Here is a 22462-nt window from a genome sequence, read left to right on the forward strand (position 1 = left end):
AAGTTAAAAGCAATAGTAAGATGTGGTATAAATAAACTAAGAAAAGAAGAGGTAGGACTGCCAAGTACTGAGGATGGGGGTGGAAATTAAGGATAATCTAGGCATGGCCCAGCATCTAAACAAATACTTTGCTTCGGCTTTTAAAGGGGTAATGAGCAGGGTTCCCTCTAAATTGCACAGCAGCAGAACTTCACAGGTGATTAATAAGCCCCACCTAGTCAGTCAGCTCCCTGAATGGAATCCTGAACCTCTGACTGGGTGGGGCTGATTTGATTAATCACTTGTGAAGCTGTGCTGCAGCACAGTTGAGAGGGAACACTGGTAATGAGCAGTTGAGGAGTAATAGCTTTGGATATGTCTACACTTCTACCCTAGTTCGAACTTGCAAATGAAGCCTGGGATTTAAATATCCCAGGCTTCAGTTGCATGTTCCCAGACGGACGCCATTTTTAAATGCCCATAGTTCGAACTACCTGCCCGTGGCTACACGTGGCACGGACTAGGTAGTTGGAATTAAAGCTCCTAATTCGAACTACTATTAAACCTCCTTGCAAGATTAGATTAGATTAGAAACAAGAATTTTTGCAACAGGGAAACCTGTATTGGAAGCAGCAGAGGCAGTGGTAAGACTTTATTGAGAATACTATGTGCAAGTCTGGTCTCTTATGTTTAAGAAAGATGAATTAAAACTGGAGAAGGAGCAGAGAAGGGTTACTAGTATGATCAAAGGAATGGAAAACCTACCTCATAAGAGGGGACTTAAGGTGATTGGCTTGTTTAACCTAATCAGATGAAGTCTATGGCGATATATGATTGCTCTTTATAAATGCATCAGAGGGATGAATGAGAGTGGTGGGAAGTGATGTCACATTTTTGCCATGTGGGGAATGGTGATCCATGGCCAATGGGATCTGCAAGTATGTGTAAATAAAGCATTGACAGACCACCAGGGGCTAACCCTAGCAAACCACCTCTGATTTATAGCCCTCAAATCACGAGACTGGCTTAAAATCATGATGATTTGAAAATAATAAATATTGGGTTAATTTAATTTGCCTTCTGGTATTGGAACCGGTGTGCTTAATATTCAAGCTTTTCATCACGGTTTGAGGGCTAGAAATTTACTTTTTTTAATCTGAGAACTAAGAAGCTTGTATAAAAACTTACTTATGAGTCTACTCAACATTTTGACCATACTTCCTCCTTTCTGGTGTTTGTGTCAGCTCTGCTTCTTATGATCTGTTGGGAGAGTTATGAAAAATGATGGTTTTTTGGTTCTTCTAATGATTACAAATGTATATTTCACTCAGGGATGCTGGTGCCCAGCATGCCAAAGCTGAACAACTCCTGTGTGGAATACACATCTGCATACACATCTTGAAGAATGGTAACTGTACAGATATGTAATGAGGGTCTTTTTGTTTTTCTTTTTTTCTGTTTGGTGGGGGAATTTTGGGGAGAGGTATTTCCAGGAAAAGGAGGTAAGAGTTTGGGACTACGGCTGATAACTGCTTCTTTCTCATGGTCTGCTAACTTAAAGTATTGGGCATGGATTCTATAAATCCAGGTACCCATTCAGTTATTATCTATATCCATTGATGTAACATTAGTCCCTGGCTGAAAAATTGTTCATAGACAAGTTAAAAAATGGAATGGCTTTTGAAGGTGGAAATTTGATGAATGGCCTTTGTGGGAAATGAGTCATATGATTGGCTATACAGGTATGTAATATCACTAAGGATATCAGAAAAAAAACCCCTTATTTTTTGCAATAGCCTTTGGATGAATTCTGTCTCTTGCCACTTTGGAATCAGTCAGCATGAGTGATATAGATGTAAATCATTGTTATATAACTCTTACCATATCATATAATAGTGTGTAACAGATTGTGAGGTTTCTTGGGTAACAAAGCAACACATACAATAACTAGACCCTGGACTGGGAAATGAATGTTGTGATTCCTTTCCAGATAATCTTGTTCTGTTCTATTATGTTTCATTTGGTTCAGTTCCATTCCACTGGATGTGATTAGCATCTAAGGAACAAAGATGATGACAGTCATTGCATTTGGAATCACAATGCGTCAGTCCTATAGAGAAACAAGCAGTAGTCTTTAGTGACCCCAACATTTTAATGTAGAAAAATCTTTCATCTTAAGCTATTGTGGAAAACCTCTTAGAATTAAACTATTAAAATGTAACTGTTCAAATATATGTCCCCCTGGAGCAACTCTAGTTAGAGAGATTAAGGTAGAGGCCAAATTCATTTGCTCTTGCCAGCTCATGAAAAACGAAACTATGTTAGAAAACTAGCAACATCACAGCATTAACTTTCAAGACTAAAAGATGGCTCAGATGCTAAGGAAAGGAATTTGGGGGAACTCTTCCATAACAACAAAAGTCTATATGGAAGGTTTTTTAAATCTAAGGTTTCAGACTTTAGTTCCTCTAATTTCTTTGCTATGCAGTTACTTGCTATTCTTATTAGACATATATTTTTCTTTCAGTATCATGGCAATTTCTTCTCTAGTAGTTTGGTCACTATTAAGCAGTAGATCTGGTCAGTGAATTAGAAATTGTAAAACATTTCATACTACAAAAATATATACTGGATAGACAGATACCGTATGATATGTGCATAATGAAATAAACCCATATTCTGGAAGACAAATTAGCTTTATGGTGAATAGGTGAAACACTTTAGCTTTACTAATAACAACAAATTTAAAATTCTTTGTAGATATTGCAACATGCAGTTATTGTAGTTAAATATTTTATCTAGATAAAGAGATGCATGAGAAACCAAACAAAATAACATTTATGTCTGTGCTTTTGTTAGGTATTTCTCAGTTATAATATTTAATTCTCCTCCTCAGACTACTAGTGTATTTGGTTGCCACAGAAACAAACTATTCAATGAAGGCAGATTCCATTCTGGGCTTTGGTGTGTGTAATGCACAGTTTTAGAATTTGCCTAATTATGGGTGAGATTCTACTCAACATGAGTAAAGCTGGCAGAATTTGGGGCTATTTATATGTTCAGTACATTAAAACAAATGATTAGAAGTTAAGGGCTGTATTGCTACCCAGACATGCACAGCTGTGTAGTTAGTGAGGGAGAGTAAGTCTCATCCCCCCTCCCCATGTGCAGTCACTTCACAGTTTATGGCTTTCCAATTTACAGTTTCAGATGAGGCTGAATGTAGAGGTTGAGTACCCAACAGTGGCCTACACAGAAATTTTAATTGGAACTCTTTTTGGAAAAGCACATTCTGTGCCCCTGCTGTGGCCCTAGGGCCAAGACCTTCTCATTCCCCCCTTTCCAGCTGCTGCCTCAGGGCCCAGAGGAACTCATTCCTCCTCCCCACCCTCCTCCCACAGTCCCAGGGCCAAAGTTCTCTACCCCTCACAATTATTGGGGGCATGTTCTCCATTGTATCCTCTACTTCCCGGTAGCCCGCGCTCTTCTCCTCATCTTCCCATCTTCATAGACAGAACATGTAGGTGAGGAATAGTATAGGATGGAATACCTTTGTGCCACTTCAAAGGTACAAAAACCCAGGACATTTGGGGTTGATCCTTAGCCAATAAAATTAGACAACCAGCTATGAATACTGAGCACCCTTAGTGACTTCCTGGGAGAGCTGCCTCAAAAAAGGAATGACCCTGGGAAAAACTGGATAGGTGACAACTTTACCCTGACATCTAGTGTCCTGACAAGGAAGCTACATTGCAAAATAAGGCTACTGCAAATGGCTTTTTGTGGCATCATAGAACACTGTTGAAGGAATTGTGATCATCTGTGAATCACTCCTTGTTTTCCTCTTAGAACAGCGTAGCTATGAACCATCCATTACACATGGCTAAAAGCTCCATTTAACTCTACATTTTTAATATTATGAAATAATTATTCAGGTGTTAGTAAAATATTACTTACTAATTGTAAATGGGTCTATAGGGTGCCCCGTTGGCACCGCCACCCCTCCCCTGGTCCCGTGCTCCCTTCACCTTTTTGAATCACCCTCCGGCGTCCAAGTTTGTCTCACCACTGGCCCGTAGGGTCTCTTCTAGGTTGAGAGTTCGCTAGCCCCCGAGGTGGGGAGAAGGGGGTATGGGCCCGCCTCTCTCACGGACCCCAGCCCAGGGCCCTAAGGACTCGAACGTCTATGCCATCCGGTCCGGCTTGAGCTCAGCGCCACTTCCCCAAATCTGCTGCAGGTCAGTTTCAGCAGCAGCAGCAGTGGACTTGGGGAAGCGGCATGGAGCAGCTCCAATTGTCCGGCTGGCTGGAGCACTTCCGGGTTCCAGTTGGTGCTAGACTATCAGGAGTGCCAGACCACTGGATGCCGGACAATTGGAGTTTTACTGTACTGCTAATAAAAAGGAAATGTAAACTTGCATAAAGGAATTGACTTCAAAATAATAATGGTTTCCTTTTCATAACATGCAAATACAAAAACTTCTTTGAGGAAAGAAGAAAATTGCCAAGTTCAAACAGATTTTAGGGTTTTAAGATTATGTAACTGAGATGTGGATAAATGAGCCTAAGCTGAAACTATAGCTTTCAGTACCCACAAATGTAGAAAAGTTTGGAATCAGATATACACTTTTCAGTGCTAGTTCCTCTTTTTTAAGCATTGAGTTTTGTAGTCATTCTTCTGTTTTTTGTAATTATAATTACAGTTGTCTTGGGCTAAAGGTTTTGTTTCTTGCAAAATTAATATCAGCTAAGTTTTATGTATCAAATGAATTTTAGGTAAGGAATATAATATTTTTTAAAAAAACTTGTGTATTGTGTAGAAGTACCAGAGGACTTCTTGGGTAATTACAGTAGCATTACACTCAGCAACCAGTAACTTCAGGAAATGAATAGTCCCAGTGGCTTCTCAGATAAATCCAAACCTTTCAGCCATTCTGTTTTGATTTCAGTTATTGCATTTGGTGGCCAAAAAAAAGCTCTCCCTGTATGTATACATAAATGCTCGGTTCAAATGTGTGCATCATAGCAATCAAACACACATATTAGATGAGCTTATTTTGCTGAATGATTGCTTAAAGACAGGTCTGTGACATTTTAAATATATCTTAGAGGGGGTAGCCATGTTAGTCTATAACTTTAAAAACAACGAGCACTCCCGTGGCACCTTAGGGCATGTCTAAACTGGGGAGTTATTTCTAAATAATATCCCAGTATAGACATAGCCTTAGAGACTAATGAATTTATTGTATTTCATGAGTAAAACCAACTTCATCAGATGAGTTGAAGTGGGTATTACATAATCGGAGTATATATAATAGCAAAAGCAGTTACCTGTCAATTGTAGGACCAGTGTTAATTAAGCTAATTGAGTCAAGCTGGGTGTGTCCCATTCATAGCTTTCAATATGTAAATGCAAATATCAAAGGCAGGGGAAATTGCCTTTGTAGTGCCTTAAGACCAGTTCATATCTTTATTCAAGCCTAAATTGGCAGCGTCAGACTTGTAAGTGAATTCCAGGTCAGCAGGTTCACTCTTTAATTGCATGATAAAACTCCTGTGTAGAAGAATAGCTACTTTAAAATCCATTATTGAATGTCAAGGGAGGTTAAAATGTTTCCCTACCAGTTTATGTATGTCACCTTTCCTGATGTCTGATTTGTGTACATTTATTCTTTGGTGCAGAGAACTGTCTGGTTTGGCAAATATACATGGCAGAGGAGCATTGCTGATACTTGATGGCATATATCACATTAGAAGGTGTGCAGTTGAATGAACCCCTGATGATGTGGCTTATGTGGCTAGGTCCTGTGATGGTGTCGCTTGCATAGAAATGTGGACAGAGTTGACCATGGGGTTTGTTGCAGGGGTAGGTTCCTGGGTGAGTGTATCTGAGGTGTGATGTGGTATGTGGCTGCTGGTATGTGCTTAAAATTGGGGGCAGGAACTGTCTGTAGGTGAGGACTGGCCTATCTCCCAGGGTCTGTGAGAGAAAGAGATCCTTTTCCAGGATAGGTTGTAGATTGTCAGTGATGCACTGGAGGGTTTAAGCTGGGGGGCTATTGTTGACCAGTGGTGTTTTATTGTTTTCCTTGTTGGTCCTGTTTTGAAGTAGATAACTTCTGAGTACTTGTCAGGCTCTGCCTACCTATTTTGTTCACTTCCCTAGGTAAGTATTTAATATTCTAAATATATGTTATCCAGCCCTGTCAGACAGAATTTGTCCATACTTTGACGGGGGGGGGGGGGGAGTGAAATTTATAATCTGGATACTGAAGAATATTCTCAGTGTGAAAAGAACCATTGGGCAATTAAGGAACATTTCAACTATGGTTGGAATCATTTTTATTACACCTTTTAAACCATGCTGCAACTCCAGTTCTGCTGGAAGAGTGCTATGTTGCAAAGTACGGCTAGGTCTAGACTACATGTTTTTATCGGAAAAAGCTACACAAAATGCACTCCGCATTTTGCGTAGCTGTTTCCGATTCTTTTGTCGGAAGAGGCTTTTCTGACATTTGGTCCATCTAAATAGGGCCAAATGTCAGAAAAAAACCCTCTTTTGAAAGCCCCCTTCTTCCTCATGGAAGGAGGAATACAGGGGCTTCCGAAAGAGCGCATTTGCATTTCTGCAAAATAAGCGGAAGTGCAAATACATTCTCTGGATCCTGAAAAAACCCCTCAGTGTAGACATAGCCTACTCCACTTAAGAAGAAACAATTAGTTTCATACATACAGAATGGGAAGCGACTGTCTAGGAAGGAGTACTGCAGAAAAGGATCTATGGGTCACAGTGGACCACTGGCTAAATATGAGTCAACAGTGTGACGCTGTTGCAAAAAAAGCAAACATGATTCTGGGATGCATTAATAGGAGTTTTGTGAGCAAGACATGAAGTCATTCTTCCTCTCTACTCTGTGCTGATTAGGCCTCAGTTGGAGTATTGTGTCCAGTTCTGGGCACCACATTTCAAGAAAGATGTGGAGAAATTGGAGAAGGTCCAGAGAAGATCAACAAGAATCATTAAAGGTCTAGAAATCATGAGCTCTGAGAGACGACTGAAAGAATTGGGCTTGTTTAGTTTGGAAAGGAGAAGACTAAGAGGGGACATGATGGTGGTTTTCAAGTATCTAAAAGAGTGTCACAAGGGGGAGGGAGAAAAATTGTTCTCCTTGGTCTCTGATGATAGAACAAGAAGCAGTGGGCTTAAATTGCAGCAAGGGAGATTTAGGGTGGACATTAGGAAAAAACTTCCTAACTGTCAGGGTGGTTAAACACTGGAATAAATTGCCTAGCGAGGCTGTGGGATCTCCATCTCTGGAGATATTTAAGAGCAAGTTAGACAGTCATCTATCAGGGATGGTGTAGACTGTGCTTGGTCCTGCCGTGAGTGCATGGGACTGGACTTGATGACCTTGCAAAGTCCCTTCCAGTTCTAGGATTCTGTAATTCTATGATTCTATGGTTCTATGTTTATATCAATACTTACTAAGATTTATAGGACCAATATTCTTTTTGTTATATTCAGTTTATAAATTTCTCCAAAAACATAATTTGTGTTCTGAAATTTCTCTATGAGCATTAGGTCAGAAGTGCAAGTGGATGTGCTGCTTTAGAAAATCCTGCAGTCATTTTTGAGCTTTTGAAGAAAGGTTGGGGAACCCATTTCTAAGTATTTTCCATATGCTTTATTGTGCATGGATAATGCGAATAGCTTTTGTCCAAAACTTTGGGATCTGTTTTTAGCCTATTATAAGGACTACCTGTTTTGCTTCTCCTGAAGAAATTCTCTTAGGCCTGGTCTACAATACAGCAGAAGGTGGAATTAAGATGCACAATTGCAACTACGTTAATTACGTAGCTGGAGCCAACGTATCTTAAATTGTGTTTCCACGCCACCCGCATAGCAGGAGGTTAACAGCAGCACATGCTCCCATTGGCTTCCCTTACTTCTCTTAAAGAGCAGGATTACTGGGTGCCAACTGGGGTGCCCTCTGAGTTTGATTTAGCAGATCTTCACTAGACCTGCTAAATCGAACTCTAGAAGATCAACCACAGCAGCGTCAATCTTCTGTGTCATGAAGACATGGTTCCAGTGAGAAAGATAGCTTTGTAGCATGTACAGTAGCTGAATGCATTGCTTTTCTTTATTTTGTAATTAAGCACATTGTTCATAAAATTCAAATATCTGTTAACAAGATTTTGTCATATTTCTTGTCCCTATGTATTTCTAATGGAAATACTCACTGTCCTCCTCTGGCACCATGTCCCAGTCTCCAGACTGCTCTGGGTCCTGCTCTGGCGCGTCCACCACAGGGTCCGCCAAGCCTGACTGCACGAGACGCTGTGGTGTGTGTGCTTCACCACCACCCAGGATCTGGTCCAGCTCAGTATAATAGGGGCAGGAGTGGGGAGCTTCCCCAGAACAGGAGCTATCCTCCCTGGCCTTCACATACCCTTGGCGCAGCTCCTTAACTTTGGAGCGCACCTTTTCCTGGGTGCGGGGGTAGTGTCCTTTCTGGGCCAGGGCCTCTGCCATGTGGCCATAAATGTCCGCATTTCGCCGCCTGCTTTTTAGGGCTTGTAAGGCCTCCTCCTCTCCCCAGAGCTCGAGAAGGGTCTTGAGCTCTGGCCCAGACCATGATGGTGCCTGGCGTTTGGAGCCCCTGGTTGGGTCCCCAGAAGGCTCTCTAGAAGGGCCAGGAGGGTCTTGGGGCTGAGACATGCTGCACTTAACCAGCCGTGTGCTCTGGCTGCTTTGCTGCCACAAGTGGCTGTGAGGGTGCTTGTCCCTTTAAGAAATGGCTGCAGACAGGAACCAGAGACATGCAAGGCATGCCCCAGATTGTCCACCAGGGCTTCTTCCTGGAGGCCATTATTTTTGAAAAAATGGCCTCCCTGCGTCCACACTCACTTATTTTCGACAGATCTCCATCGAAAAAGGCGTTCTTCCTCGTGCAATGAGGTTTACCGCCGTCGAAAGAAAAGCCGCGTTCTTTTGATTTAATTTCGAAAGAACGCGGCTGCAGTCTAGATGCAGGTGAAATTTTTTCGAAAAAAGGCTACTTTTTTCGAAAAAACCCCTGAGTCTAGACATAGCCCAGCTGACCCCGGGCTTCATGCAGCGCTGCCCTTTTGAAGCGCTGGAGCTGCATTTCAAAGGGCAGCACAGCATTAACGCCTGAGATTAACGCATTAATTTTTTAAATGCATTAATCCTGTCCTGTATTAATCGCAGGCATTAACGAAGATAAATTGACAGCCCTAAAAAAATGGTTTTCTTGTAGGATGATAGATATCTCATGGGCAATTACATCGGTTTAGAAGTATACTGGCCATCTCAATAGATAGATATAGCATTGTATACTAGGTGAGAGTTATCTGGGATTTGTAGAGCAATCCCAAGTTTTTGATTTGTACTGTATTCCTCTGGCAACGCATGACTCTACCATGCTTAACTTTTTTCCTATTTGGATGCCTTGAGTTTAATCCCATAGAGATTGTACATCAGTAACTTTGAAAAGATTTCCAGTAGCTGTGTATTTACTTCCTTGTTTTGTCAAAATTAAATATTTTGACAATGCTCTAATCATTTGTATTGATCTCTGTTAAGCCACATTTGCCCTTTGTAAGTGAAATATCAATGCTCAGTGATTTTGACTGCGTTATTACACATTGTCCAATATAATTACTAAGACATTACTTCTGTGTATAGCTATTGTCCAAATCATTCTGTGACACAATGTGTTAGTCACAATATTTTGCTTGAAGACCGGTACGTCAAAGTACTCTACAGAATTTATGCACGCGATAATGGAGTTCGCGTGGCCATTTAGTGCACAGCAGGCTAGAATACCATAGATTGCCATGTAGTGTATCCCGGCTTGCCATGTATTAAGTCAACAGTCTCTTTGAAGTGCAGCAGCAGAATCTCAACCCCTTGTCTTAACTCTTGAGGTACACTGCTACTTCTGTATATTAAATGTGACTGTAGAAATAATTATGTTAAATGTTGCCAGTATAGGCATGATTTGTTTTCCATGTTTACTCAGGTACAAGAGTTAATAATCATGTCAAAACACTGAGCCTTTTGTTTGTTCTGCCTGAAGATGTCCACAGTTAAATGAGCAAATAAGTAGAGATACATCTATATAAGACCTTATAGAGTACAGGCAGTCCCCGACTTACGTGGATCCGACTTACGTCGGATCCCTAGATACGAACGGGGTGAGGCAACTCCCGCACATGCGCAGCAGCATTCCCGGGGCTCGCTCACCTGGGTCCTAGGATCCTCCTCCTCCTCGGGCCGGCTCCGACTGGGGTCCCGCAGAGCTGCCGGGCAGAGGAAAAGTGCCTCCCCACGCCCGCTGCCCCCCCAACCCCCTGCCAGCAACAGGCTGCCCCCTCCCCTGAGCAACAGGCTGCCGAACAGCAGACAAAAGCAGCCTCTCTGCCCCTCCTCCCCTCTATACATGCCAGGCTCCCGGAGCGCAGCAGCGTCCCCGGGGCTCGCTCACCTGGGTCCTAGAATCCACCTCCTCCTCCTCTTCGGCCGGCTCCAACTGGCCTCTGCCTGCAGCTGCTGGCCACAGGGACAGGGATCCCGCAGAGCTGCCGGGCAGAGGAAAAGTGCCTCCCCACGCCAGCTGCCCCCCCCCGGCAGGCCTCGCATCCTGCACACCTCCCCCTTCCCCCCCGCCAGCAACAGGCTGCCCCCTCCCCTGAGCAACAGGCTGCCGAACAGCAGACAAAAGCAGCCTCTCCGCCCCTCCTCCCCCTATACATGCTGGGCTCCCTGGGCAAACAAAGACTCCACCAAAACAAACAAAGTGCTGGCCTCATTGTGTTAGCAAAAAAAGGACCCTCCTCCTAGAACCCTGGGTGGTGTGTGGAAATAAAGCTATTAGCTCAAAGCATGGTGCAGAGCTGTTTGGTATTTGATGAGTTACTCCTTTAGTCCTGAGTTTGTCACAGGGACAGAAATAGATGTGAAATCTTCTGAACAGGGGAACAGACAGCAAAACAAACATTAGAGGGGAGTTAACCTTTCCCTATGCTATCCAAAACTAAAAAAAATGTTTGGCTAGAGTTTCCCCTACAATATGTACCAGTTCCGACTTACATACAAATTCAACTTAAGAACAAACCTACAGTCCCTATCTTGTACGTAACCCGGGGACTGCCTGTAATAGTTTTATTAATTTACCACTACTTCCATTTTTATCTAAAAAGTTGCAAATATTGATTTTTACTATCACTTATTCAAGATGTTGTAAAACAGCAGTCCCTCTAATGCATGTGCTGAAAAATAGCTTGAAATGGTTTTGTTTATGATGACCCATTGTTTTCCTCTCCATTTTATCAAGTTACTCAATGTTCCTCATTCCAAGATGTAACTCTCTATACCTTACATCAGGAGTTCCCAACCTTTTTTGGTCCCCGTACTCCTTGGCTTTTAGTAAACCTTCCCGTATCCCCTATTCAATATGAAAGGAAATAAATTCTAGACTCTAGAATCCACAACTTTTTTCACTAACACTGCTACTTTTAGAATATTTCAATTAGGATAATCTAGTTATTTACCAAATATTCCCTGTACCTCCTTGACAAGTTTCTCGTACCCACTGGGGGTACGCGTACCCCAGGTTGGAAACCCCCTGCCTTACATGATAATCTTTGGTACAGGAAATTGGGAAGTTGAGTGTTTAGGCTAAGAGCACCCAGTTTCTTCAAATGATGGGTGCTCTTAGCCTAAACATTGTTTAAAAAAAAAGATCTTGTGAAATGGTTTCTGAAATACCCATATCTATGGTGATGCATTATTACTTCATCTTTTTGTAGTGTTCTTTCAATGTAAAGACTTAAACTTGTTTAACTCTATACTCTGAGTTGCACCTTTGATTCAAAATACTTGTGTGTATATATAGTTAAGCACATGTGAAAGTCTTCGATGGCTCAGGGCTTTTCACTCATTTTCTATTATACATTGATTTCTTAAAATCGTACAGCGAAGCTTATGCAAACTTCTATGAAACACACAACAACATTTTTCAGTCCTTCCCAACATCAGAGAAGGAACTGCTGAAAGGTCACTAACGTAAATCAAAATCATACCTTGTACAAGTCAGTAATCATTTGGAAAAGTATGTGTCCTTAACCCCCTGTAACTTTCATCATTTTATGTTTTCAGGTATTTTCCTTTACTGCTGATAAAGAGATCCGCACAGATGATTTATGCTTGGATGTTTCTAGACTCAATGGCCCTGTGATCATGTTGAAATGCCATCATATGAGAGGAAATCAGCTCTGGGAGTATGATGCTGAGGTATATAACGATTTAATAACTAGAGCAGAAAATTGGAGGTCCAATGTTTCATATCCATTGCTACCCATTTTAATTTCAGTTCTATTGTTTGGCATAGGTGTGTTATAAGTATACATTTGTCAGTTTTTGGTCACATAGAATAATTTGTGAGTTTGATAGTGGCCAGTGGGAATAATTTATCATACTTTTATTGTGATGGGATTGTTTCCTACTAATTTAGGAATGCAGGGTGCTAAACTAAATACAATTGGTTGAAAAGTGTTCAGTTTTCAATTTTTCAGCCAAAACCACAAAAAAGATGAAAAATTACTGTAATTTTGGTAGAGTTATAGAACACAGTACAGGTTTTTGCTTTTTCAGAAATGTGCATTGAAAAGTTAAATATTTAAAAATACAGTAAAAATTTCGAAATGCTACTGTTTTTTCTACCAGGTCTTAAATGGCAGTTGCTTGGGTCTGGATTTTAACATCAGAAACACTGTGATAGGCAGCTTTCTTTACAGGACTCTGATCTTGGGGAGAGGGAATGCATCTTTAAGCAATGAGCAGAGCAGTCCCATTGTAGGCAACAGATTAAGAAATTTTGGGCCTCTTCAATTCATATTGAAGTTTGCTGGAGTTGAAATGAGTTGGAACCTTGTAGAAAGTGTTAGGCACCTCACAGGATCAGTCCCACAATGTAAATGAAATACTTGATTGGCTCAGTTCTGTGAAGTGCTGAGTACCCTCAAAACAGTGGGAGTTGAGGAACCTCAACACTTGCACAGTCAGTCCTTAGAGTTACTTTTTTCCACCATAGGTTTGGTATACTTGTTGTAAATTCAGGCTGCTTGTTGTAAAAAGTTTGATCTAACACTCATCTGTGCAATTTAAGAGACTGCAAATTGCAAATAGTCATTTATATTTGGATCAATTGCTCTTGTTAGGCAATAGATTTACACAGTGCTACAAGCAACTGACTGTTTCCAAAATCATCTCATTCCCCAAACTGTTAAGAATGCTTTAACTCTCATTATATACAAAATACAAAGCATAGATTTGTAAAACTTAGTGGAACAGGGCTAGCTTGGTTTTGATTTTCCAGAAATGCAGCTCAACTCTCAAAAGTTTGATTACTTGGGGCATTTACTTTAAATGTCAGCTATTCAGGCTATTGAATTGAGGTATTTCAGGCTCATGAGACCAGCTCAAATGGCCTTTCTATCATTAACTTTAATTGTTTTATTTTTAAAAAGGAGCTCTCTGCCCATTAATGAATCTGAAGCTAGAAAGAGCAAGACCACTGGGGAATTTTCTGATATAACTTCCTGATGCTCATGGTGACCTATTTTATCAAGTTATGTGTCTCTTTTTCATATGCAAAAGCAGTCAGACCTAATTTATCCAAGCCAACTGGTGTACTGAAAAAATGTGTTTGCAATCTGTGCACATATTTTAATTCCAAGCACGCTGGATCTTTAGTAAATTCTTCATAGCTGTTTAAATTATCTAAGACCAGAGGCCCACAAATGAATGCTACTTGGATACAAACTTCAGGTGTGTACTATAAGTGTGCAGGGTCCAAAACCTGCTCACTACTGGGTGAGTGCTGCACGTAAGAGTCTGAATCAGCAGAGAATGTGTGCCAGGGGCTTCGGGACTCCTGAGCATACTATGCAATAACAGCAGCGCTCTAGAAAAAAGAATGGGGGTGAAGCCAGTGGGTCTGCATGCATCTCAGATCTAAATAAGTACAAACTTGCTGTAAAAGAAGAAGAGTGGACAGTGTCCCCTGCTTAGCAGCCAGGCACTTGTGTTTTCCCTGGAACTTACTTTTAGTATGTTCCTATTATCGGAACATCTCTTGAGAGCACATTACTTATAGTAGGAAATCCTGACCCTATTGACGAATCCCAAGCACTGCTACAGACTGGGGACTGACTGGCTGAGCAGCAATTTTTCAGAAAAGGATCTGTGGATTACAGTGGATGAGAAGCTGGATGAAGCAACAGTGTGCCCTTGTTGCCAAGAAGGCTAATGGCATATTGGGCTGCATTAGCAGGAGCATTGCCAGCAGATCTAGGGACGTGATTATTTCCCTCTGTTTGGCACTGGTGAGGCCACATCTGGAGTATTGTGTCCGGTTTTGGCTTCACTCACCTAAAGGGGGTTCCAAAGAGGACGGACCCAGGCTATTCTCAGAGGTGACAGAATAAGAAGCAATGGTCTCAAATTGCAGTGGGGGAGTACTAGGTTGGATATTAGGAAAAACTAACTGGAGGGTGATGAATCACTAGAATGGGTTGTCTTGGGGAAAGGGGGAGTATATGGAATCTCCATCCATAGAGAGGTTTTTAAGACTAGGCTTGATAAAACTCTGGCTGGAATAATTTAGTTGGGCTTGGTCCTGGGTTGGACTAGACAACTTCCTGAGGTCTCTTCTAACTCTAATCTTTTATGATTCTAAGTCACCTCCTATTGATTTTGCTGAGGTACATATAGTGCCTAGCATTCATATTGATAATCCACTGTGCCATGGATGTTTCTAAGTATATCCTCCCTCACTTCAGTTCTCATTTGTAAATGGATTTTATTTCAAAATATTTTTCCCAAATCAAACTCAGAGAGGCATTATTGTTAATAAATATAGAATCCTCCCCTTCCTGAATAGCTTGGCTTAAAATAAGCTTCCACAAAGATAATGGCCTTAATCCTGATCCTCTTACTAGTATGAATTGCCTGCAGTAGCTGATTTAACAGGATACTCAGTGATACATTTCTGTAGATCTGAGATCAGAATCTGGTTCTTAATCTGATTAGCTAGAGTCAAGGGAGCCTGTGGCTTTCTTCTGAGCCTTAACAAATGCCAAATTGGATTTTTTTTGAGTAAGTCTAAAAAAAATATTGTGTTTATAACACCTATACAATTGTTTGGAAAACTACTTTAATTCTATTAATGATTAGACATGTAAATTCTCTAGCACATTCTCTATCTATGGCTTTCCTTCTACAAACCATACCATCACTTTCCTTTTAATATGCTATCTTTTCTATTTAGAGGGATCCAACATAAAACATAACATTTAGCATAATGGAAGACTTTATAAGCCAGTTATAAAAACAAAATCAACCATTAGATGGCGCTAATAAAAAAGAAATAGTCACTGTGCTTCATGTTCAGTTTTATATGAGAATTCTGTGAACATTGCTCTGTTTTGCCATCTGTTTTCACATGAAAAACACAAGCAGTTACATTAAGTAGAGAAATAGAATTTTTGCATGCTTTATTCATGGACTTTATTTTATAGAACACACTGTATTATCTGTCAGGTTATGTGATTCTTTGTAACACTGAGCATAGTTCTCTTCTCAGTCACCTCTGCCTTATGGGAATGGGTTTGGTACATTTTAAAGTTAAAATCTTCTCCCCATCCTTGATATCTGTGGAAGGATTGGGCCACCTGTTACTACCTGTTGCAGTCCATGTGCTTATTAAAGAAATATTATTAAACAATTTTGCATGACTTTATGCTACAAGCTGGAAAAAAGTAACTATGCTCGGTGTTATGTCCTGAGCCAATGGTCAATTATTTCATCAACATTAGGGGTAATCTATATATCATCTTAGTGGGTAGTTTGATGTTTTGCAAAACATCCTTACTACACATTTTCCAAAAACTGTACTTCCAAACCTACAGAGATTATATGTAATATCTATTATTTGTTTGTGGTAATGCAAAAAGAAAGCGTTTAACATATCCTTGAGGATAAAATTGATATCTAAACAAAGCTCCGTGGAGAACATATGTCTCTTATAAATCATCGGTGCAAAAACTTCAGAGAAGGATTACATGTTAGGCCCCAATTCTTGGATGTATATGTGTGGTTGGCATCTGAAAGGCTCATAGTATGTGTGGTTGGCATCTGAGAGGCTCATAGCTCAAGAGTTAGGCTGACCACTTGCTAAAGAAGCATAATTGTCAGCTATTACTTCGCTTGTCTTCAATGTTCCCTCTAACTTTTTCCATATATGTGTGGAATACATTTTGTTGTGTGCTCTGAGGCATGTGAGGATGCGCACCACTTCACGGCACTCTGCTAATCTGTGGGGTGGCATTTCATAGAATACTAGGACTGGAAGGGACCTCGAGAGGTCATCGAGTCCAGTCCCCTGCCCTCATGACAGGACCAAGTACTGTGTAGACCATCCCTGATAGACATTTATCTAACCTACTCTTAAATATCTCCACAGATGGAGATTCCACAACCTCCCTGGGCTGGGATTTGAATCTCTCCTGGGTGGTTGCTCAAGCACATAGCTTACAGAGATGCATTTTACATTGTACAGCTTACAGCCATCCATTTTATGCACAGATGTCTGAGAAACTCTTATTCTGCATGTACAGACACTCATTTTTTCTTCAACTGTTCCTCTTCCCCTTCCTTTTGGCACATAGTTACCACATTTTCCCTCAGGGTAACCTTACCCTAGTGAAATTTCCCTGTAGGGAACTGTCAACATACTATCTGGATTTATATATATATTTTCCTTGTTGCATGTATGTTTTCAGCAGCACTAGAATGTGACTGCAAGACAGCCCACATGAAAGAAGCACCATAAATGCTTGTCAGGTCTCATACTAAAGATACACATGGATGTGATCCATGCTTTCATGTCAATTTCTAGTCAGTGTTTCATACCTAGAGTGGTCCCCCCACTCCAAACTAGCCTCATAGTCCTTAAAGTGGGCATAAAAGGTATTGAAGAAGCCTAAAAAGAACTGAACAGTATTCCCACACAGCTGTCCTTATCTGTGTTGGTCTCACTCAGTAGACCAAACAGCTGTTATACTCTGTTATAGCTTTCTGATAGATACTTTGAAATGATGAGCCGACCTACATGCTGGGGTCAAGAGGCAGAGCCAAATCTTGAGAGACACTGGAGTTTTGTTATGGACTTTTGTGGTGCTCAGCACCATGTACCCAACAGATCTTATACTGAAGGTCAGATCAAAAGCCTCAGCAAGGACTGATTATATGCCTTGAATGCTTCCATCAAACTTCTTGAGACCTCAGCTACCATAACCCATCACTAGGCCACTTTTTCATCCAGAGCACTGCTAAATTGTACTAGGAAAGCATTATTAATACACCTGGTCCCACTGTAGGTAAGTGGTGAGTAGTTCAAATTCTAGTTCAAATTCTTGGCAGCAGCACCTCACTTGAATAGTGAGATGCCCCCGGCTCTTGTCCTCAGGATTGGTGATGTGGTGGTGAAGAGACGATTTCTCCCTAGGGTACAGGGCAGCTGGAGAGTCTTTTGAACTTGTCGTGTACCCATGCTGCTGCAATAGCTTTGCTGTGCTATGCACAGTGGATCTTCCCCTCAGTTTCCTTGTCAGTGTAAACGGCTCCTGAGGAGAAGTGAGCTCTAAGCCAATGAAGGACGACTCATTCCCCCACCCCTGCTTGGAAGAGCAGACTAGCACAGATTCAGCTGCAAAGAAAACCTCCATGCCTGCGGGAAGATTTGCACTTATAATCAGTCATGCACAGAGCTCACATGGAGTTCAGCAATGTGGATTCTTTATCTGCCTGTGTCTAAATCCCAGCTTTTTGGCATCAGCGGCTCTAAGCCAGTGCTTAGCTCATTTAGAATGTCTTCTCCAAAGCAGGTGATGTCAAAATCACCTACCTCCCTAAATCATGGCCCAGCCGTACCTGGGTATTGGAGAAAGTGAGAAATAATCAGGGACAGTCCCATATTTCAACCCTCCTGTAGGTGTCTCTACGTTTTAAAAAATGGTCTAATTGTCCCTGTTTCTCCCCTCCCATCAGTACTGGTGGGGCCTACTGCTGGCCAGATCCTTGTTCTCCAGCTGCAAAAGAGGGATGGTGGGTTTGGTGACTGTTGATTTGCAAGGCTGGTGGTTGGGCAAACCTGCAGCATGCAGGGCCAGCCACTCCCTCTCCTGGTCCATCAGTGCAGTCCCATCTGCATGCCAGCTCCTGGCCCACAGGCTCTCACCCCACCGTACCCCCATTTCCAGCCAGCACTGGCTGATTACTGATGAGTGTGGGTTGGCAGAGGCTGGTTATGCATTGCCTCTGCTGCTCACCCATCAGCCCTATATTTGCTTCCCCTTTCACTGTCTTCTCCTTGTCGTATTCCTTCATCTTCTCATCCCTGCTGCTCCTCCATATCAAACCCCCTTCTCCCAACAAAGTGTGTCCTGCTCCCAGTGCTGTGTGGAGAAACAGCTCCTGGTCAGATCATTCCGCTCACCAACAGCCTGGCTGGCAGGCTGCTTCCTTCCCCCATTGCCTCTGGCTGGGCTGCCACCCAGGGAAAGCACAAGACCCTCTGGCCCAGGACGTTGGTCAGGAGGAGTCAAGTCCTGCATGTGCCAAAGCCCCACACAGCACTGGGCATGGGGAAGCATCTCTGCCCCTCATGGGTATGTCTATGCTACAGCGTTATTTTGAAATAAGCTATTTCAAAATAGTTAATTCGAAATAGCTTATTTTGAAATAACATGTCTACACACAAAATGCATTTCGAAATAGCGCATCCACACTGAGTGGACACTGAATCGCATTTCAGGCCGGATGGAACCAGGTCTGACAGGGCATCAGGTCAGGATTTACTTTGTGTGGCTCCTGCCTGAGCCTATCTGAGGCCTGTGCTTAAAGGCACCCCCGCTGGACAGCCGGTTCTCAGGTTTCCCTGCTTGCTTGCCTACCTCTGTCTCGGGACACCACAGCACTCTGCAGCATGGAGCCAGAGCTGCCCCTAGGCACTCTGGTGCTTCTCTTGGATGCGTTGCTGCGAGCCTCGCTGCACTTTCTGCAGTCTGCCATCCGGGAGGTCTATTGGGGGGCTGTCAGTATCCAGGAGGCCCTGTGGGAGAGCTTCCACCTTGAGGGGCACTAACAGTCTCCCTGGTCTGCCCCACTGGGGGATTGTGCTTCATTCCTCTCTCACGTCCTTCCACTTACCCCCCCAAACTCCCCTGCAATTCCTCTTCCTGATGTAAAATATAATACACGTTTTTTCATAACACAAACTGTTTTTATTTAACAAAACTCGGGGGAGGGAGGGAATGAAACTCTGGTGAGACTGGGAAAAGGAGGCGGGAGAGGAAGGAGAGAGAGTGGGAGAAGGGAGGGGGAAACCTGGGAGGAGGGAGCTGGAAGGGGGAAGCAAGGGGAAGAAGTGGGAGGGGAAGCTCAGGGTTGGGAGTCTCGCTGGACCAACTTGATTTTCATTCAGACCTGCTCCTGGGCTCACCTGTGGCCTTTGGTGGCCAGGCTGGCAGCTATCGTGCCATAGACGGCCGCGTTCCTCCATCTAGTGCGGAGATCATGGACGTTGGGGGCATCTCCTGCAAATCTGAATAAGGTCAATGATCTCCACCCTGGACCAGGAAAGTGCCCTCCTTCTCCAGGCTCTGGCAGGCTCCTGGGAGCTGTCAGACTGCTCCTGGGGAGCGGTGGAGGGCTGGCTGCCAGTGGCTTGCTGACTCATGTTTTAGGGCCACTGGGTATGGGGCAGTGACTGCAGTCTACCCCTTTAAGGGTTCCAGGGAGAGGGGGAAGGAGAGGAGTGTTCTTGGTTGAGGCTGGAGTTGCCACCACGGCACCCTGGGAAGGCTGTAGGCCCCTATTTCGAAATAAGTGTCTACACAGCACTTATTTCGAAATAGCTATTTCTAATTTGGCGTTATTCCTTGTAGAATGAGGTTTACCAACTTTGAAATAAGCGCTCCACTATTTCAAATTTATTTTGAAATAGTGGTTTGGCTGTGTAGATGCTAGAAAAGTTATTTCGAAATAACTTTGCTGTGTAGACATACCCCATCTGAGCTCTGCAGTGGTGGGGAGCAAACTATTTCCAGCCTCTTTGCACCCCAACCCCACATGCTCCACAGCAGCCCCACAGACAAGGGCATAGCAGCCTATTCACGCTGCTCCCACCCTAGGTCCTGCCCCCAGGTATGTGGAACTTCTCTGTCCCCTAGGCCTCTCCTGCTGAGCTACCTCTCTGGCTAGGTTCCCTGGAGCTCCTGCTTCAGCTTCTCTGAGCCTCTGAGCACAATGCATCCTTAGGGCTTAACCCTTTCCTGCCTGCATTTTAGACAGGGGAAAGAGGTGGCTGGGTTATGTCAGTGGCCAGCAGCAGCTTGGAGATGTTAACTGCCTTTTGACACTGGAGGCAGGAAGAGACAAGCTACTTCCAGCCACAGAGGAGCGGGGAGTGCTCTTCAGTGGGTGGGCTAGGTGATCCCTAGCCCCCACCCAAGCCTTCTTGCAGCTGGAATCAGCTCCCATCCCTTCTCTCCCACACAGTGCAAAGGCTGCTACTATCTATTCTCTGGTGTGAACCCTGACGGAAGTGTGTGTGGGGGAGGGGGGTGCTGTGACCCTGTACAGCCCACATGTTTCCCCCAGAAGCCACAGCACCAGGTACCAGAAGAATCCAGTCCATCCTGGGGTCCCAGCGAAGCATGGACTGTGGTGAGCACTGGGCAGGGAGGGTTGGGTCAGGTTGGTCAGTCACCCCCATCCCTGTGTGGGGGAGGAGTACAGGACTGTGTGTCACCTCTCCCCATGCAAACCTTACAAATAAGAAGGTAAATAAAAAGACTTCAGTATTTCTTTTTAATATGGGCTCAGTTAACCTGATGTTAATTTGAACATGGGTCCTGCATGGTTATGTTTGATTGATATTCAAGTCACTTGAATATGAGTAATTTTACCAGTTGTCCTGTATTCAGCATAGGGAAATATGGTCACCATAAGACTTTTTAAATGAAAGACTGACAAAGACTCCAGGGCAAAAATCATACATCTCTTAAAGTTGACGATCCTTTCAAGTCCAGTGGTTGCATTCATTTAATTGATTATCAGTTAGTAGCTATGGTGGTTTAAACCCACGCTGCTGGAATCAAGAGCTTGCATGAGAATTTCTCTCTTTTTTTTTTTTTTTCCAAAAGTAAGTTTCTAGCCATTATGGATGGCAAGAAAAGCATGAAATTGTGAAGTGCAGGCAGCCTAAAGACTCAGAAATAAAAAGACCATATAAATGCTATGGTTTTTAAGATTTTTTTGGGTCCTGACTCATGATTTTTGAGTGCTTGATTTTGAGTACACTGCTTGGGGTTGATTAAACTGGAAGAATGGGAAAGCTGATAATAATGAATATAAATCAGAAATTAGGAATTTCTGATAATGAAGTCAAGGAACATCAAGATAAATCTGTGGGCAGCAGAGCTAAGAGCAGTAAGAAAGAGGGTCTTTACAAAATTATTGGGGAACAAAAAGAATCATGGCAATGATATTGATTCAAGATGTGTATACTAGATGGAAATGTTAGAGTTGCCCATAAAAAGAGGCATTATTTTTCACACATCAATTGAGAGGCAAAGATTTAAATTGTCTTGAAACAGGCTACTCTGCCCAAAATTACAAATGAGTGAATAGCTTGAGTGAATGCTTGAATCACTGGTAAATACATTGTTAAACGTTTTTAATTTAGCTCAAGAGGCAGTTAGTTCTTGGGATGATAGCATTATTGCAATAAAATGTCATTAAGAAATTTTCCTTACATGTGAGCGATATCATCTCTTGATATTTTAAAAATATGGCTCCACCGCGCTTCATTAAGGCGGGCTGCTGTCATGTGTACTGCCTCTCCATAGTGCGATCACTTCACACTGAGTGTACAGGAGAAAGTAGAACAAGGTGACACTCAAAGAACCCCACGAGTATGACACAATAGAGTGTCTCCACTTAAGTGAGATGGAAGACAAGGCATAGCTGGGTGTTGCAGGTCAGGAGCTAAGCTGTATGAGCCGTCTTGCACAGCACTGACCCTCACTTCAGCACTACAAGACTATCACTTTCATGAGCCCTCAGTTCACTCCCAAGCTCTTTAAAGTGCAATAGGTGTCCCGAACTAAAGATAAGAAGTGTTAGCTCTGAATGGAATTAAAGTAGATTTTGGTTGGGAAAACACTGAGCCCCTGCAACTGGCAGAGACAGTAGGACATATACTGAAGTCCTGTTCTAGTCCTTACTCGGTAACCATCCCTACTCACTTGTGCCTGAGTAAGAAGTGAGCAGGACTTCAGGCCCTTGCAAGTTTGGAGCCATGGCACTCAGCATCTGTCAGTGATGAAC

General features: G+C 42.7%; 1 protein-coding gene across 3 annotated transcripts in view; it reads left to right on the plus strand.

The window, feature by feature from the left end:
* GALNT13 (polypeptide N-acetylgalactosaminyltransferase 13) overlaps window positions 1–22462 on the plus strand; it is a 344283-nt gene that overhangs the window by 293282 nt on the left and 28539 nt on the right. For all 3 annotated transcript variants that reach the window (XM_075933416.2, XM_075933418.2, XM_075933417.2), the window contains one exon: window positions 12167–12301. In XM_075933416.2, the coding sequence (XP_075789531.2) occupies window positions 12167–12301 (135 nt within the window). The remainder of the gene's footprint in view (window positions 1–12166; window positions 12302–22462) is intronic.

Source organism: Pelodiscus sinensis, chromosome 7 (assembly GCF_052426305.1).
Source record: "Pelodiscus sinensis isolate ZL-2025 chromosome 7, ASM5242630v1, whole genome shotgun sequence".
Lineage (NCBI taxonomy): Eukaryota > Metazoa > Chordata > Testudines > Trionychidae > Pelodiscus > Pelodiscus sinensis.